The sequence below is a fragment of the Fistularia commersonii genome, chromosome 34 (assembly GCF_037954325.1).
Source record: "Fistularia commersonii isolate RoL2024-O1a breed Wild chromosome 34, RoL_Fcom_v1.0, whole genome shotgun sequence".
Taxonomy (NCBI): Eukaryota; Metazoa; Chordata; class Actinopteri; order Syngnathiformes; family Fistulariidae; genus Fistularia; species Fistularia commersonii.
The window spans coordinates 10,312,881-10,333,021 of NC_141317.1; the positions used below are offsets into that span (position 1 = coordinate 10,312,881).

The following is a 20,141-nucleotide window of genomic DNA, read 5'->3' on the forward strand; positions in this document are numbered from 1 at the left end:
AGTTTCCCAACAAAAGTGCCAAGGTTGTGGGCGCGTCCAGGTGATGGTGGCTTGTTATGGAAATGGAAAGGTTGATGGTCAGAAGCTACGCCTAAGGGGTTGCTACGCTCATGGCGGTGTCCTTTGCTGGGGACAAAATAACAACTTTCGTGGATGACCTGGACTGGAATATGAAAAGATAAAGCTGAACAAAGGAGTGAAACCTGTTGGATCTCATGGACTGAGGCTCAGGTCAGACCGAGCTTCTGACCATCAGCTCCTCCACTTACACAACAAGCCGGCATCGCCTGAACCCGCCCGAAACCCTGGCAGGTACATCCAGAAACTCCACACAGGACATCAGACCTGCAGAAGCTGCAGAGATCACGTCTGAAACGTCTTCGAGGGAAGAAATTCAAGTCCGGGTGCCACAGCAAGATTTAGACAAGAATTCATAGCCAATCATTCGCCCTGTTACTTATTTGGTCGGGACAGCGAATGTCAATGAACACACATGAGACATGCATGTAAACACACCACTCTGGATTGTAGCCATGGGCTAATTTGCATCCGTTGTCCCACAGTTGCGCTAACAAACACACTCACAATCATCCAGTGGCGGGATGTGTGTTTCACATCCAGGCCTTCACAAGTGCTCCACTCATCCCCTTAATAACTGTTATATGGCTATAAAACTGTCAGTCTTTTTAAAATTTCCTTATTTTTCTTCACCTTTTCGTAGTGGACTTGTGTTTCCCTGCGCACTTGCCGGAAAGTTCTGGATCCACTCTGGTTTCCCCCCCAGGAAAGTTTTACACAAACTATAATTGTGTTCATGCAGGTCGCTACAGATGCAGCCCACTCGCTCTGGCTAGTACGTTCTCTGACGATCCTGTCAAAAGGCTTGGGACTGGCTGACGTTAGCTTAGCCTTCTAGAAGGCCTTGGTGTCTCAATTCAAAATCAGATAGGTTGAAGCAACAGTTTCATTGATTTATTTTTTGCCAGAGCACCTGTGAGTCGGATTCTGCCGGCCTCCGGGCAGAATTCATTGACTTTGACCCTGCCTGGCAACACATAACAGCTGAAATTTGATTGTTTAAATGCTCTTTGTTCAATGAAAGTACATGTCTGGAAGCACTACAGTCTAGGAAAAAGCTGTGAAAGGAATTATTTAATCAGATTCGAGATTCAAAATGTAATTAATATTCAATTGTAACTAAAATGTGATTCAAATTCTTTTTTTAGGCCAGCAGAGAAGGCTTTGCAGGCCCTGACGGCCCACCACTGCATTCATCCTGACCTATTGTGCATGTTTTTAGTGGTAGGGGAAGCCGGAGTAACCGGAGGAAACCTACGCAGACACGGGGATGAACATGCAAACTCCACACAGAAAGGCCCCCATCAGGAATCGAACCCGGGACCTTCTAGCTAACCGCTACGCTAGCGTACCGCCCAGAAGCAAAGACTGATTGGCTTCGACCGTACAACCGTTCACCCTCTCATCAACGCCTGCAACCATTCATTCACCCACAGCTCAGATGGAGACGTACAAGCGTTCACCCTCTCATGGACGCACCGTGGACACACACACACACACACACACACACACACCCGTTCACCCTGACACTCAGGACAGCAGCGCAAATAACGAATGACTGAATAAATGCTTTCAACATCTCTGGTTAAAAAGCAAAGAGTGCGCATTCTTTCCTTCTCCCTGACGAAGCACTATATTTAGATACGTTTTTAAAAAAAGGACCGATAAAATGAAAAACAATGGAAACAAAGAGGAAAAAGAGCAACACACACACACACACACACACACACACAAGCATGTCGTGACTGTGCCAATTAGGTGTGCTGTGGTGCGCTACCGTTTCACAGAGCGCCGGCGTTCCACCGAGCGGGAGGACAGTAGAAACAATCTGTCACTGGCAGACAGCGGAGTCACTGCAAACCCCCGAGGAGCCGGAGCCAGGTCCTTCACCGCTCCACAGCCCAGCCAACGCCCAGAGCTCCAAACACCAACGCCCGCGGGAGCAAACAGGGAAGTGTGTTCCTTCAACAGGACGGTAAAGCTTAACGGGCAGAAAAGAAAAACCCGGCTATCGGACAAGCGGTCACGGAAAGAAAGGAGGGACGGGTTCGTCTCCTTCGTGGAAGTTTAAAGAGAAAGAAAATGGTGTGGAAGGTTCAATTCTCAGTTCCTCCTGAAATGCCCAGATGCATGAACGTGTCTTCATGAGGGTTGCATGTCTATAATGACTGAGAGGATGAAGGTCTGCAGAGATTCTCCGGGTCATTCTTGTGGAAATCAACTGGACCAGAAGCAGAAAAAAAACTTGACTTGTCCCCGAGAGTCGACTGAAGGGCCGATGAGGGAGCGGCGTCAGATGGTGAACATCAAATAATGAAAATAGAGAAAGAAATAGAAAAATCCATCCATCTTCTGCCGCTTCTCCTGCCCTCCGGGTGGCGGGGGACGCCGGTCCATCGCAGGGACAAATACAAATACAGACGACACTGACTTGTTAGTTTGGCCGGATTTTCCAGAAATTTCCGAACGAACCCGCTGGACGTTTTTTGGAATGTGCGAGGAAACCGGAGAACCGAGGAGAACATGCAAACTGCGCCACCCGTAAGACAAAAATCAAATGAAGAGAAGACTTCAGCAACACAATGTAACTCCAAGTCAATGGCAGTTGTGGAGAATCAAACTTAGGAAGCAACACGGATTCATGTGGACTTGTTTTAAGGAGTTGGATCGGCTCGTCGTCTGTTTTTAAACTTCTGTTTGGCGTCCAGACCTCCATGGGTTCATACCTTGGATTCCCATGGATCATTTTCTTTTCGGCACGTTCAACTATGTAAACGATGTTTAATGCATTCAGATCTAGGATGTGTTATTTTAGTGTTCCCTTTGTTTATTGAGCAGTATATATATATATACTGCTCAATAAACAAAGGGAACACTTGAACAACACAATGTAACTCCAAGTCAATCCCACTTGTGTGAAATCATAGTGTCCACTCAGGAAGCAACACACATTCATTTGGACTTGTTTTAAGGACATTACATCAACGTTGGATCAGCCTGGAGTTTGTTTTTACACTTTAATTTGGAGTGTGATTCCTAATCCAGACCTCCATGGGTTGATACAATTGATTTCCATTGATCATTTTGGTGTGATTTTGTTGTCAGCACATTCAACTGTGTAAAGAGCAAAGTATTTCATAAGAATATTTCATTCACTTAGATCTAGGATGTGTTTTTTAAGTGTTCCCTTTGTTTTTTGAGCAGTATATATATATATATATGTATATATATATATATATATGTGTATATGAAGAAATGACTGTACAGAATAGTATAAATGGTGAGTGAGCTCGCTCTGCATTTATATCATAAATATTCGATGAGCATCGGCTGCGAGTCGAGGAGTCGACGAGGAGCTGAAACGTCTTCTAGAGAAGACCTTCCAGTCCGGTTTCCAGGTAAGAAGATCTGGACGAGCGAGCGAACGGTTCCACGTCCGTCCGAGACGCGTGAATGTTTGTCGTTGTCGGTACGTGACGGATCCCCGATGACGCCCCGCTCTCGGCCGCCCCTCCACGCCGCCCGCGGGATCGGCGACGTTCGCTTCATCCTGACAAAGTTAAATGCAAACTAAGATTCTCAGGGGGCAAAAAGAAGCCTCCTGCGCGGCGTCCATCTCCTGGCAGAGCAGCGGGAACTAATGAAAAGCCGACAAGGTGATGAACAGGCGGGGAAACTAAACAAAGCGGAAGTTAAGCGGTGAATGACTTTTTTCCAATTACCGCCGACGTGAAAGGGGTCCGGCCCTCGGCGGCGCCACAATGGGAGGACGGCGGACAAAAGGCGGCGTCAGCTCAGAGCACAAGCCCCCCCCCCCCTACACACACACACACACACACACACACACACACACACCAACACACACACACACACCGCTCTGCTGTCAATTAGGGGATTGATTAAATTGGAAAATCAGAAGTGTGATGGCTGCATTAGCCGTGCCACCGCCGCTCCACGGGCGCCGGCGAGGACAAAGTCAAGGACCTCCTGCGCGTCCCCTCGTCCTCCACACAACTCCCAGGAGAACCTGGATAATCAGTGTAAAGACTGACACACACACACACACACACACACACACACACTGTCCGATGCCACTTTAAAGAAAAAATGCCTGCAGCCGAGCGTTACTCCTGTCCAAAGGATGCCTCCGCACGGGACCTGCACCAGGTAACTCCATCCTGAGCAGATCTTTGTGAGCTTGTCCACACACACACACACACACACACACACACTTCTGCAAATTCACCGTCACACTCTGTTGTCTTGGGCTCGTGTCTGAATGTTTCCCCGGGATTTTCCGGCTCCCGAGCGCCGCGATTCTGCACCCGGCAAAATCCACCTCGGCGAGACTCCAGCTGTCATCCTGACAAATGAACCTCGGATGAGTGAGGAGGTTCTGCGTGTAGGTGTGTGTGTGTGTGTGTGTGTGTGTGTGTGTGTGTGTGTGTGTGTGTGTGTGTGTGTGTGTGTGTGTGTGTGTGGACTCGTGCCTTTCTACAGTATTTGAGCTGAAGCACAAACCCGTGTATTACAGGGACCTGCAGATGGCTGGATCTTTTCTTCAGGGTTCTCCACAGCCAATCATCTGCCTCCATCTGACCTGCTCCTCTCCACCTTCCTCTCCTCTTTCCCTTCATCCATAAATCTCTGATCTTCCTCCAGACCTCCTGCCTGGCAGCTCCACCCTCAGCATCCTTCTACCCAGATCTTCACCATCCCTCCTCCATCCATGTCCCAACCACCTCCGGAACATCTACTGTCCCTCTGATGGACTCCTTCAACCACATCTTCATCTCTGGTGCCTTCATCTCCGCTCCCTGTCTTCTCCTCAGTGTATCTGTCATCTCCACATGTTCTCCACATGTTCTCCACATGTTCTCCGCCCTGTACTGTAAATAACATTATTGTTCTTCTCGCCCCGTCTCCCATCAGTGACACGGATCAGAAGATGGACATCAGCCGGCGATGCTTGATCTTGGTGAGCTTCATCAGAGGAAGCCCGCAGAGATGCAGGTGTCGCAAACACCTCCAGATGCTGGAGCTTCTGGAGGAGATGTCAGCGCAAATGAAGACAGAACAACAATCATGCAAAGTCACAAAGGCGACTACTTTTTCGTTTCACCTTGAGCCTTCACTCCAGGAGAAGCAACGCAGTGTGTGTGCGATCATCTGAAGTGTGTGTGTGTGTGTGTGTGTGTGTGTGAGAGAGAGAGAAAGAGCCGGAAACACCGAAAAACACCAGCACTTGAAGAGCTGAGGCTTTTAACACACACGCGTCCTCTTTTCTTTCCTCCCGCGCTTGCGTTCGATGAGTTATTTGTCGTCGGTGAAGAGCCTGACGGGAAACCCCTGCGCCTCCTGCATCTCCACGCAGGATTTACCCCTCAATCAACTTCCTTTCCCTCCGTCTGTCCGTCAGAGCGTCAGAGCGTCAGAGCGTCAGAGCGTCAGAGCGTCAGAGCGTCCTCTCTGCGCCCGACCTTGTCTCATATCTCCGACAATCACCGCCGTCCTCCTCCTCCTCCTCCTCCTCCTCCTCCTCATCATCTCCCGTTTCTGAATAACTTTCCTCCAATTTCCCTGCACATTATTTTTTCATGTCTTCTGAGGAATGGAGATTCCGGGCGCTTCTTCATCCCCGTTGATCCGCGGGGTCGCCGAGGACGACCCCGGGGGGGCGGGAGCCGGGCGCCGCCGCCGCCGCCGCCGCGAGGGGCTGTTTGCTAAGCTGTTATTTATCTCCTTCATAAAGTCCTCCTCATCTGCGATCAGAGGGTCGGGTCTGCTGCCCTTGACTCGCACATAACTCCTGTGTCTTTTGGTGAAATGATTTGCTGTTTAATTTAAACTCCGACGCGGCCCGGGCGGCCGCTGCTCCATGTCACACACACACACACACACACACACACACACACACACACACACACACACACACGCCCGTAAACATCTCTGTCAGCCTGCCCGGGCGTCTATGAGCGAGTAGGCGCTCCGTTGTTTGTTCTGTTTCTGTAAATCTGCCACCCGGCGGCGGCGGCGGCGGCGGCGGCGGCGCTGGAGCCTCCCGTCCTCTAGAAGGAGCTGAGGGACGTCCGGGCCTCACAGCCAGAACGTACTTTCAGAAAACATGCAGGAGGTGGATTGGAGACGGTGAAAGGAGCAGACGTGTGAATGAGCGGTTGTATATCTAGACCAGGGGTCGGCAACCCATGAGGCTCTTCCATCTTTACACTGCGGCTCCGAGTGGCTTGGGAAAATATATCATAAATACTTAATTGAAGAATATTTCATTTTTGTTAATGCCTTTGTTCTGAGTTGGAAGATTATTGTGATCTTGAAATATTAAATAAAATGATATTTATTATTTTTCGCCGCTCAAAATAACGTCACACTGGCGGAAGCCGGTAAAGTCCGATGTGCAGATGCTGTGCGCAGAAGTTCAGAAGCAGAAGTCCCATAAACCAGGTAAAATAAATATTTATGAAGATATTTCGCAAATATTTATTTTTCATTGTGTACGGACACAGTGATTTTTTTTCACGATTTTTTTTTTTAATTCAGGTCAAGGCTCCGCTACACGCTCTGAAAGCCCAAAGCTCAAAATGAGTTTATTACATAAATAAAATTTAATTTTCTCTGTAATTCTTTGTGAATTTCAGAAGCAACACACTTTACACTTGTTTATACAAAGTGTAAAGGTAATAAAAAGCAATATATACAGTGGTACCTTTATTTTAGACGTCAAAAAGCAAATGCGGCTCCCAGTGTTTTCTTTTCCGAGGAAACCGGGTCCAAATGGCTCTTTGGGTGTTAAAGGTTGCCGACCCCTGGTTTAGACGTTCGGCGCTCAAAGAGGCATTTGGAGTCGTTTCCACACAGTAAAGGAAACAGCAGGGGTCACACAACTCTTATGAAATTTAAAACATTAACAGGCATATCACTTTTTTTTTGCCTTTTTGCTATGTATAGACAAAATATGCTGCTCAAAAAAAATAAAGGGAACACTTGGAGTCACATTATGTTGTTTAAGTGTCCCCTTTATTTTTTTGCATTTTTTGAAATCAATCAAGAACTGCAGAGAAAACAAAGTGACATTCCTGCATGCGACAAAACATTTTGAACTCATTTTGAAAAAAGACGTCGGTTTGAAGGTTACTTTGAAGCAAAATGCTAAATGTCTATTTGAGTCTTTCTTGTATTTAGGAAAAAAAAAGCCCAAATTAAAGGATCCGCTGGCAGCAAACCAAAGTGGCGTCCCGTCTCTGCGCGCTGTCATCCTTTTACCGCCGCGTGCAAAAAGAGCAGCGCAAATATTTGAACCCATTTCATTTAAATGTCACAAGATCGTCATAATCGTCAAATTGCACAAACTAAAATAAGATACATTTTAATGAAATACCCGTTATTATTTTCGGTTGGCGACCCCTGGCCTGTATGGATGGCGGAGGAGCGAACGGCTGTGTGCTTTTGTACCGGCAGTAAAAGAGACACTGAATGCTTGGATTTTTTTTTTATGGAAATAAATGGCAACGGTTTTCTCTCTGAATGGGGAAAGAGAATATCTGTATTTATGGAGCGGTCCAAGGGTGAACCAATCCCAGCCCCCTATTTGACCCTAACAGGAGTAGCTGATGAATGAATGGATGAATGAATGAATGAATGACGCAAACATGGCCGCCAAACATCTTGCGCCGCCTCACGCCGCAGCTGCAGAAGGTTATTATCATTCTGCTCAAACCTGATTCATTGCAAAGGGCGAAGGAGCGGCGCCCCAGACCCCCCCCCCCCCCCCCCCCCCCCCCGCTGCAAGCCGACCGGACGGGAACGGGAATCCCGACGAGCCGAAATGAAGCTGTCGAATAATCCATGAAGCCATTACCCCTCTTGTTTTACGATTTTCCTTCCGACACCTCCTGGCGTGAGATATTAATGTGCCCTCCCTGTTCTTTCCCCTCCATTTGAATATCTCTCTATTCAAACGATCCCCTTCAAATTGCCGTAATGGTCAAATGTTTCATTCATGATTGGAACTGTCAAAAAAGAAAAAGAAAGAAGCTGTACCTCGGCCGCAAAGACTCCATTAGCAACGCGGACGATGTAAAGCACTCTCCGCTTCCTGTCGTCATGCCGCCGCGGCTCGCGACTGGTTATCTGGGTTATTAGGTTTTTTTAATTTATACTTTATCAAGGCCTAGCGGGGAAATTCCTTCTCTGCCTTTGAGCCATCATGGATGCACCGTGAGCAGTGGGCTGCTGTCGAAAATCAGGGTTCGGTGTCTTGCTCAACAACCAAGCCGGGAATCCAACCGGGAATGTTCGGTTCGCTCTACCTCCTGTTTTTTTTTGTTCCTGAGCACCATCCACAGATGTTGGAGGCAGGTGATTGGCTGAGGGTTTGATAGAGGCGGGTGATTGGCTGTGGTGGCCCCCAGAGGAATAGAAGAAGGCAGAATTTCTAATTCCGGTTCCTCCTGTCTGCCTGCCAAAGTGTCCTTGAGCAAGGCACCGGAGCCCTATGTCGCGCTTAGCATCTTGTATGGCAGCTTTAGCAATTGCAGTACTGAGTAGTATTTGTTGTTGCAACAGCAGAAGTAGTATTAGTAGTAATAGCAGTAAAAGCAGTTCTACAAGTAGTCGTGCACTGATTGTTGTAGTCGTCGTGGTGGTAGAGCTGGCCTCCCTCTAACCCTGAGCTTAGCCGTTTTGATCTCTAGCTCCTCTTCCTGGATGCCAAAGTGTCCTTGGGCACCAAGTTGCTCCCCGTGGTACGGCTAGCACTTAGCCGCTGCGCTACAACTTCTCTCCTCTTGCCAACGTCACCGGTTTCCAGAGCAGCTCTTGTTTCACCAGCAGAGGTTCGCCGTAGTTCCAGCACTTTATATCTAAGTGGAGACTGTTTCGTAGGAGTCGCACTAATGCAGTTGTTGTTGTCATTGAAGTGTCGCCAGTAGCAGCAGCAGCAGCAGAGTTGGCGTTCCTCTATCAGAGGGTTAGCGGTTTCCATCCCCGGCTCCTCCTTGGGCAAGGGTCGCACCCGATGGTCCGAGCACCTAGCTTAGCAACCGTCGGCGCGTGAATGGGCGATTGTGATCCACAGCAAAGCTCTTTGAAACCCTCAAGGTGAAGAAAGCGTGGAATAAGTGGAGCCTGTTTGGCAGTTGCAGTTGTCGTGCTGCAGCAGTACTTGTCAGATTTATTGCAGTTGTTTTGTTGCAGGAGCAGCGATGGTAGTGTGTTGGATCAATACAAGTACGGCGGGGTGTATCCTTAAAGTAGCATGTGTTTGATATGTGTTGCACATCCCACATGTATGTGTCTGCCACGGCTCTGCACCCACACAGGAAGCGATGCAGCTTCCACTTCCCAGGCTTTAGACGGGACCGCCATCATGGAAACACTTGAATCTTTCTCATCCCAACAAAGATGGAGCTCCGGGGTTTTTTTTTTTTTCCGTCTGGCTCCGACTTTCTCTTCTTTGTTCACGGATGAAGCAGAGATGTGACCAAACACTCCTCACACACACACACACACACACACACATACACACACACACACACAGAAGAAGCATACAAGACTTGCGCCGCCCCGCTCCTTTGTTTGCCGCTTGTCTGGTACACGCCGGTTCACTCGCTGCTTCTGCATGCATGTGTTTGTTTGCGATGGAGCAAATTTGTTTGTTTGTTTGCGAGCATATGTCTCTGCAGGGAAGGGACGGGAAAAAAAGAAAGAGGAAGATGAAGGGGGCAGACTTTGAGTGGCGCACAGCTCCGGCGGTCGGGCGCTGGGACGGCAGATGCCAGGAGGATTCATTAGACTCAAGGGAAGCAGTTCTCCGCAGAGTCTATCAGACCGAACACAAGCACAGATGAGCCTCTAATCTCGGTCTGGCCCTGCGTTCCCTCTTTTGCCGCGGTTCCTTTTTCCCTCTCAGTTCCACCCACCCGTCTTCTCGCCCCCCCACCCTCCCTCCCTCCGTCTCTGCAATGTGATAATCTTCGCCTCACTTGTACACTTTGCTGCTTTTGTTGCGGCTTTTCTGTCAAATTTTCTTTGTTTATCTTCCCGTTGTTGTTGTTGTTGTTGTTGTTGTTGCTTCTCCGTCAGTGAATTACTGGTGAGTAAAAGGAAATTTAAAAAAAGAAAGGGGGCAGAAGGTGCAGCATTCTGTGCAGGATGCAGCTCCAGATATTAGATCCTCTGTTCCTCTGTTCATCAAGTTGCACCGGCTACCAGTAGCTGCCAGGATCAAGCACAAGACCCTGACCCTGGCCTTCAAAACCACCTCAGGAACAGGTCCAGCATATCTGACCGAAATGATAAGACCTTATGTTCCCGACAGAGAGCTGCGTTCTCGAATACAAACCTACTAGCAGTACCTTCTGCTCGCTCTAAGCGATCTCAGGCAAAACTGTTCTCAGTTCTACTACCTCAGTGGTGGAACAAACTTCCGGAAGCAACAAGACTAGCATCATCTATCTCAACCTTCAGGAAACAGGCAAAAACCGTTCTCTTTCAGGACTTTTTACTGCGCTGATGCCCCAGATCAGGTTAGGCAGCAAGTTAGGCTATGCAGTGTGTGTGTGTGTGTGTGTGTACGTTTGTGTGTCTCTGTCAAAAAAAAAAAAACTAACTAACTAACCCAAGCTTACTGTTCTGTACATTTCCTGTGCATCGTGTAGTTGCAAGTGTATTTGCAGTCCTTATGTCCTCTATTGTAAGTCGCTTTGGATAAAAGCGTCTGCCAAATGTAATGTAATGTAATGTAATGTAGACATATCTGTTGTGACCAGTACAAACGTGCACCCAGTGGGAATGACTTGTTTAGGTTTGGGTGAAGGTTGCCGGTTTCATCCCCGGCTCCTCGAGACATCGAACCCCGGGTTGCTCCAGATGCCTCATACGGCGGTTCTGCCTCTATCGATGCGCCATGAAGGGATGAATGTAAAGTAGTTTGAAACCTTATCGGGATGAAATCGAGCATCTAAGGAGTGTCTCCTCTTCTAGCACATGGAACCACTGCCCTGCTAACTGCACTCCTCCCTCCTCCTGCTCTTTGTGAGTTGAGCAGTGCAATAATGTCTTCTTGCACTGCCACAGTTCTATTGCCCCGTTCATACCTATATTTATAATAATGTTCCTATCAGCACAAATCCACATGCACGGCAGACAGCCAAGTAGGCATTTCACTCATGTTTCTACACTGTGCACGTGACAATAAACGCTTTGAATCTTTTCAGCCATTCATGGCCGGCAGTTCTCCAGGCAGGGGGCGGGGTTAACCCTTGACCCCTCACCTGTCAATCACAGGGCTCACGAAGGGAGACCTGGTGAATACAGGGAATAAAACACCCGCCTCTAACGACCTCCCTATGAAAGCATGTAGGAGGATAATCGGGTAATGTAAAAGCCTCCATCTGTTTACGGAGGGTTCGGATATTTACGGGACGTCACCCGAGATGGTGACCTGAACATCGGCGGCTGCTCTGACAGTCAAAACACACGTCTTTGCCTTTCCCGAGGCGGGTGTCGGGCCGCCCGGCCTGTATTTATACCCTGTCTCTCTTGCCGCTTGGCTAAATTGTTGTTCCATCAGGATTTTGTTCATTTTTCTGCTGACAGTGGTTCTAATAGGGGGCTATGGGAATTGGGTGGTGTGTGTGTGTGTGTGTGTGTGTGTGTGTTGAGTCTTTATTTACCCAAGCAAAAAAAAAAAAAAAAAGATCGATGCCTCTCCTGCCTCAGGAAAAGCATGTGGATCAATGGGAGGTTTCAAAAAAGCCTCTGTGAGAAAATCAATGTCCCTTACATGCTATTGATGGCTATTTGGCAGCAGAAGAAAGAGGATGATGAAGAACACCTGTTTATTGTGCAGAAAAAAAAAGACTCTTCCCATTTGTTTAGGTATTTCTTGCTCACATCCTGTCTGATTTCACCGCAGCTTCATCTCAAACGCTCTTTTCGTCAGGGGACTTTGTTTCATCGTTTGTTTAAAAAGGTATGTGCCGTTCCATAGCCATCTGTTGCGGGGGGGGGGGGTAGCCTTCTCACACACACACACACACACACACACACACACACACACACACACACACACACACACACACACACACACACAGTTAACTACCTAGTAAAACAGCAGCAACATAACACTAACCTCATATTCATTTATTTTCTTGTGTGTTCACCAAACCTCTTTAGCTGCGCTGTTATTCAAAGAGAAAGGCGCTAATATCAAGCTAACACTTTAGGCTAATTAAGTTGGGTCCTGGGCAGGAGGCGGGGCTTGACGAGGGCCGGCGGCCTGTCACTCACAGGGCCACATAGAGAACGTCCAGCCTCTCATCGTTGCTTCTCAACTGCCAAACAATCCAGGGTCTCCGGTGAAGCTCCTGCATGTGTTTGGACGGTGGAAGGAACCTGGAGAACCTTGAGGAACCCCAGGCAGATACAGGGAGAACATGGAGACTCCACAAAGAAAGGCCTCCCTGTGGGAATCCAACCAGGGACCTTCTGGTCGTGAGGAGGAGGAGGAGGAGGAGGAGGTGCTAACCGCTACAAAAGCCTCTCCAGCCTGGCTCTTGTCTTCGAGGTGTTCAGGGTTGGACTCGGTCCAGGTCTCTGGGCCACATCATGACACGTCTGGACAATGTAGGGTCTCCACTGAACCTCCCGCATGTGGTTGCACTGCGAGAGGAACCCGGAGAACCCTGGGGAACCCCAGGCAGATATGAGGAGAACATGGAGACTCCACGAGGTAAGGGCCGCCTCGCAGCTGAGGATCATTTCTATTTTGTTTAGTGTTTCCCAAACCGCATCTCGGCTCTTAGCATCGAGCTAGCTCCATGGGCTAATTCCAGCAGCGTTACTCTGACTTCATGGATTCTGGCAGCTCTATTAATATGAAGCGATCGATAACAGACTGAACTCTGACCGTGAAAACTCAATAAGCTCGGCGCCGTCAAGGGTTCACCTGCGCGGGACACCACTCCCCGAGACCCCCTTGGGGCCGCGACCCCCGACCCCTGACCGGATCCTACGGCGACCCGGTCAACGTTCCTGGGGTTCCGGCGTCATCTGGAACGTCTGATGGACGGGGGAAGTGGAAGGCTGTGGGATGGCGGCGGGGGAAGGGGTTGCGGCGGCGCCGGCGTGTCATTCAGCGGCGCACTGAATGACAGAAGAGCCCATTAGGAAAAGGAGCGCCTTCACAGGCCATTAGGGGAGGCATCACACAGCCCGGGAACACCGAGTAATGGCCACGCTTGGAAGATACAACGGGGAAGGGGGGCGGGAGAGAAAACTATCTCGCAACACGTTTCGACGAACATCTATTTAGCATATTAAATGTCACCGATTTGAAAATGTTTTGTTTTCCTAGCATAAAACCGTATGGGTTTTAATGGCAGGGGGGGCACGCGACTTGTCAAGTCGACGGCCATAGTGGACCGGACGCGTAAAAACAAGAAGCGAGGCGAGCGGCGGACGCTTCCCCGGACCTGTCTCATTGTTAGAAGCTGGCGTTTCTGCGCCGCCCGCCTGCCCTCCAGTCATCATTAGACGGAGACGGGCGCCCGCCGAGCCCGAGGAGGCATCATCACGCATCGCTTGGCCTCTTCGGTCCACCGGCGCCTGACGGACCTTCTCTCCTCCGCAAAAAGGATCTTGTTTGGCTGCAACTACACTTTCGAATGTTCCTCTGAGACCCTCTCTGTTTGTCCGACGTGGACCTGGACGTTTGGTTTCAGTATTTGAACTGGCAGCACTCCTATTAGCAATGCTGTTTTTACCTGCAGTGCAGTTAGCATTACTGACTTGCGCACTCAAAGCTAATGTTACAAACCTGGATGCTCGTAAGAAGCTAATGTTACCAACCTGCGTGCTCGTAAGAAGCTAATGTTACCAACCTGCGTGCTCATAAGAAGCTAATGTTACCAATCTGCGTGCTCGTAAGAAGCTAATGTTACCAACCTGCGTGGTTGTAGAAAGCTAGCATTACCAACTTGTACTCAAACAAAGCTAACATTACCAGGTTGCGCTCGAACAAAGCTAACATTACTGACCTGCATACTTGCATAAAGCTAACATAACAGACTTGCATATTTATATGAAGCTTAAATTCCTGTGCCGTGCACTCATACAGTGCTAACATCACCAACCTGTTTGTTCATAAAAAACAAATTTTAAGGACCCGCATGTTCATGCATCTGTGTACTCATGAAAAGCTAACATTACGGATGTATGGGCTTATTCAAAGGGAGCGCTAACAGCGTGTGTGCTTATACAGAGGTAACATTTTGCGACTCGCATGCTACAAAAAGCTAACGTTACCAAATTGAATATTTCTACAAAGCTAGCATTACAACCTGTTAGCTCGTACAAGGCTAACATTACTGACCTGTGTGCTGATACAAAGCCAACATCGGCATTCTTCGCGCTGGTACTTAGCTAACATGACTGACTCGCATCCTTGGACAAGCTAACATCATTCCCTGGAAGTCCTGCACAAAGAAGCGTTCCACCGAGCAAATCAAAGAGCAGTTAAAATGCTTTAATCTGCGAAAAGGGTTATTTTTTTCTGTAACAAATGAATCAATCATAATTAACTCGTCAAAGTCCCGTCCTTAAAATGAAGAAAGGAAAACGCACCTCGACCAGTTTAGCGGTTTTACCCCGAGTAAGTGGAACATCTTCGAGCATCTCCCGAGGCGTCCCGCCCTCGCCGGAAGGCAAGGAAACGGGAAAACGCACGGTTTCTGACACCAAAGGGGTAAAGTGAGAGTTTTGTACTCGGTGAGAAGAAGTTGGTGACTGAATCAGCCGTCTCCTGGGACGAGCGCATGGGATGACGTACCGCGACAAGAGACGAACATCTTGCTCGCTGCACTTGAGAGATCTGCTGAATTTTAAACGCTGCCGCTTTTTTTTTTTCCCTCCCCGAAAAAATCACATCCTCACAAACATCAGTCACATTCTCCTGGAAGTGTCTGCTAGCAACCACTGGAGAGCTTACCTTTCTAAATATAAGCTGCGGAGACCCTGGAGATCCAAAGTCCCAGCTGAAATCACTCTATGAACTCGCCATAAAAATAGCTTTGAACTTCAGTGGACCTTTTGTGAAATGACCCGATGACGAGGAGAGGCAATGCAAAGAGGAGCGAGGACACCACGCTATCGTTTCTGTTTGTGCACAATAAGATGTCGAAAGCACGATTACACGGCGCGGAGCTCGTTATTAATCAGCTAAGAGCGCTCTTCGGAAATCACGGCGTGGAATCTCTCACTTACGCTGACGAGCATCTGAGGGAAGGGTCCTCGCGAGTTCTCCGCCACGTTGATGGGCGGGATCACCCAGTCCCTCTTCTGGCGCCGGAGCGCCCCGGAGACGGGCCTCGGGAAGGTGATGACGGGAGGAGGAACCGGGATCTCCTTCCTCTCCGAAGCTTTGCCCTCCTCCTCGGCCACCTTTTCGAAAAAACGGAAAGGTGTCATTCAGGGAGCGGGAAAACACCGGGATAATCAACAGAGAACCTGAATTATTGGCTGAACTGTGGGCTTTTTAAACATTCATGTAAATTCTGGACTATTAAGCGCACCTGAAGATAAGAGGAATATAGTTCAAAATAGCTAAATCAATCTATGTGTTGATATAAAGGCCCACTTGTCTAGAAGTGGCAGGTGTCCACGTTGTAGCATAAGATATTTACACACAAACTTTTTCTTTTTAACTTTAAATTAAACACATACAAGTAACATCCACAAATATGAACTGCAAATATTTTCCAAACAGTGTCTGAAACACGGAAAAAGATGAATGATAAATAACGCGAGGAAAGTCCATCCCATCTTCCGGTCCTCCAGCTGGTGACTATCTGGATCTTCCTCCTCGCACTAAAACCATTCAGGTTGTCGTCTTCGCCGTTGGAATTGAACTGTCTCAGAACATCATCGGTCCGATGCGACCAGGCGAATTGTTTTGGCGGCGTGAAGCTCGTTAGCTCGAAAGAACGTCCATAAATTAGCCGCGTTCTTGTTTAGCCGCAGTGTTAAACAACTATAAGATGCGGCTTATCGTCCGGAAAAGATGGTCATTTTCAGACTATTGCACACACTTGAATGTGCACGTATGTTGGCTGCACTTGCCTGGAAGCCACAAGTGTCCCTTTGTAACGGATATTTACACACAGACACATTTTTAACTTAATGAAACACGCTTTTTTCCAAACAGTGATCGCAACCCGTTTGCTGAACACATTAAAAAACCCAGCAGCCGACCAGGACAAGTCAGCGATCGCTATCTTCATCTTTATCCCGAAACCACTAACGTGTTGTTGTAAAGTGGCGTCGGAGTCAAACGGCGTTCCTCCGTCACACACTCCGCCTCTCATTGTCAGTTATGTGAAAGCTCACACACGTGTGTGTTCTGCGCCATCTATGTATCATTTCATCAACTTTTGGGCGGAGTGGATCTCGTTAGCCCGCAAACACCCCTAAATTAGCCCCATCATGGTTCGAGCCGCAGCGTCCCAAGCAAAGTAGCGGCCGATGGTCCGGATATTTACGGCGATCCATCCGACTCGGGCCGACGGAATGAGCGTCGGCTCGGCTGCGGTCGCCACGTCTGATCTTCTGCTGCAATCAAGCATGGCTTTGCTCCGCAGCTGCTCGTTAATCACTTCATTTAGTGAAACACATAGACGCTGATTCTGGATCAATCAGTCGTTGTCTGCGAGGCTCGTCGTGCTCGTCTATTCACACGTCCAGCTGGGACGTTCACGCCTCCTGCGTTTGTTTGGAGGAACCCGGAGAACCCTGAGGAACCCTTGCAGACATGGGGAGAACATGGAGGCTCCACACAGGAAGGCTTTCACATCCCACCGGGCCGTGAGGAGGTGACGGACCAGACAAGAACATCATTTTACCAAATGCCGGGAATCGTTGTGATTGATCGCATCGTTCGCTGACGAGAGTGTGATTCTGCAGAGGAGTTAAAGTGGCTGAAGACAAAACATATTTTGAATGTTAAAATTCTATTAAGTATAAAAAATCATTAAATCCACTTCTTTCAAGTATTAGTTTGAGAATTTTCATTAATATTTTTTTCTGAATTTTCTTTTTTTTTTTCACGGATTAGCATTTAATATTAATCACCACATATTGCAATTCATGATGTTCAATCTTTGCTTGACCTTTTTTTTCCATCCTTTTTCCTCCAATAAATACTGAAAAAAAACAGGAAAAAATGTTCTTCCTGTTTGCAGATGACACTGTGATCTGCAGTGAGAGCAGGGGAACAGGTGGAGGAACATCTAGAGAGGTGGAGGTTTGCTCTGGAAAGGAGAGGAAGGAAGGTTAGCTGCAGCAAGACAGAATATATGTGTGTGAATGAGAGGAACCCTGGTGGAGATCAAGAAGGTGGAGGATTCCAGGCACTTCTGGTCAACAGTCCAGAGCGCAGGAGAGTGAGATGCGAAAACAAGTTCAAGCTGGTTGGAATGGGAGGAGAAAAGTGTCAGAGGTACGAAGAGATAGAAGAACATCAGCCAGAAGGAAAGGAAAGGTGGAGGAGACGGTGGTGAGATGATCTACAAACACTGACAACGACCAGAAGACAGGAGGCAGAGCTGGAGGTGGCAGAGATGAAGATGCTGAGGTTCTCTTTGGGAGCGACCAGGATGGAGAGGATCAGGAATGAGTCCATCAGAGGGACAACGCATGGTAGATGTTCTGGAGAGAAGGTCAGAGATGGTTGGATGATGGACAGAGGAGGGAGAGGGAAGATATTAGTGGACGGATGCTGGAATTGGAGGTCTGGAGGAAGACCAGAGAAGATGGACGGACGTCATGAGAGAGGAGGAACCAGAGAACAGGGTGGACAAGATGGATTCACTCTGGAGACGCCTGAAGGGAAAAACCTAAAGGCCAAGAAGAAGAAGAAGAAGAAGAAGAAGAAGAAGAAGAAGAAGAAGAAGAAGAAGAAGAAGAAGAAGGTGCTTTTACTCTCCTTATCTTTTAGCATTCCAGGATTTGGCAAACGTTAAATGTTATTTGCACCTCGGGGTCTAGACACAATCACACTGTTGAGCAAGTGCACGGAGGTGTAATGTAAGTGTGTGTGTGTGTACAGTGTGTGTGTGTGTGTGTGTACAGTGTGTGTGTACAGTGTGTGTAAAGTGTGTGACAGAGCCCATAAAGCACCGACTTTGGCCATTTACAACATGAATAAAAACTTATTAACGTAGAGCACGTCTTCGGTCTGATTTACAGCCTCTCAGCCGACTGAGACAACTGAGACGCAGATGTAAAATATGTAACTGTCACACACTCCTCACACACTCCTCACACACTCCTCACACACTCCCCACACACTCCCCACACACTCCTCACACACTCCTCACACAGCGGAGAGGAATGACCACCACAAAGCTGTCTACTTGAAAGATACTCAAATAAGGGAGTGGAAAGGCGTCCGTTTAAAATATTCTTCTGAGCATGAGCTCCTGTGTGAGTCAGAGGAGGCCACGGCTGCCGAGCGAAGCGGACGTTGAAAAGTGAACCTTCTCGCACGGAAATATTGCAAATATGTATCTTTTTCTTTTTAGATGGAACCAGCTCCAACATTTCCTCCAGGTCTGTGGTTGGATTCTGTGTGGAGTCTCCATGTTCTCCTCGGTTCCTCGGGTTCTCCGGTTCCTCTCACGGCCTCCACCGGCCTCCCATGCAGCTCTCCAAACCAGAAGCATGTCTGTCTGCACCTCCTCTGGTTCCCTCAGACACCAGCATGGATTCCAGGACCTTCACCTTCCAGGACCTTCATAACCAAGCGGCTGTATTTTCCTCCGCCGTCCTTCACACAGGCTGGAGGTAAGCTGACTAGAACGTCACTCTATCACCACAATGTCTTCTTCTTCTCCTTCGAGATGCTCCCTTCAGGATCCTCGGCCACTCATCTGCCTCCATCTAACCCTCTAACCTCCTGTCCTCTTTCCCTCCATCCATGAACCTCCTCCAGACTTCCTCCAGACCTTCTCCAACCTCAGCGTCCTGCTACCCAGATCCTCTCCATCCCTCCTCTGTCCATCTCGGTGACTTTATCTCCAGAACATCTTCCACGTGCCGTCTCTCTGATGGCCTCCTTCCTGATCCTCTCCATCCTCCTCACTCCCAAAGAGGAACCCCCATATCTTCTGCTGCATCCATCTCTACCTCCTGTCTTCTCCTTGACGTCTCCTTTCATACTTCTTCTTCCACCGTCTCAGATGCGTTCCTCCACCTCTTCTTTACCTTCTCCGTTGCTCTGGATGTTGACCCTCGGCACTTGAACTCCTCCACCTTCTCCATCTCCTCCCTGGATCCTCAGCGTCCTCCTGTCATCCACACACATGCGTTCTGTCCTTCTCCGGCTGAACCTTCATCTCCAGGAGCTCCTCCACCTGCTCCCCGCTGTCGCCGCGGATCACAACGTCATCCGCAAACATCTCACTCCGCGGAGATCCCTGTCTAAGCGCGTCCGTCAGCCCGTCCGTCGCCGTCGGCAACAAGAAGGGCCTCGGCTCCGATCCCCGACGCAGATGTTAACCGACCACGGCGTTCCTCGGAGGAGATCCGGGTCGACGGCTGCGGAGGCCGGAGGTCTGGAGGAGGAGGTTTTTGGACGGAGGTGAAGAAGCTGTGAGAGGAGAGGGTTAGACGGAGGCGTGTGATTGGCTGAAGAAGATGTGGTTCCAAACACCGCCGGCGGGCGGCCGGCGGCCAACGAGTGTTCGGTAAAATTAAAGAAAAGCTACCGTCGATGCTCCGCTTTCGATAAAAGCGCGGCAGGAAAACGCCGAGGCTGCGGGAAAAACGGCGTCCGTCCCTCCAAAGAAGCCGGCGTTTTAAACGCCTCTCCCACCGTTTCCAGTCTATTTGCCTCTGCGCGCTTTGCCGCCGAGCAGTTCCTCCCCTGCAGTTGACATTTGAGAATAAAAATAAAACACAACACAGCAGCGGGGCCGCGATGTTGGAATACGGCAACGGCTCCTGGCACAAATTGAAAGTTGAGGGAGCCCGTACAATGCGGTCTATAA

At 48.8% G+C, this 20,141-nt stretch overlaps 1 protein-coding gene across 1 annotated transcript in view; it reads right to left on the reverse strand.

Moving 5' to 3' along the window:
* LOC147214581 (cadherin-4-like) overlaps positions 1-20,141 on the reverse strand; it is a 227,971-nt gene that overhangs the window by 55,708 nt on the left and 152,122 nt on the right. The window contains exon 5 of the mRNA XM_086141303.1: positions 15,361-15,537. Within this exon, the coding sequence (XP_085997429.1) occupies positions 15,361-15,537 (177 nt within the window). The remainder of the gene's footprint in view (positions 1-15,360; positions 15,538-20,141) is intronic.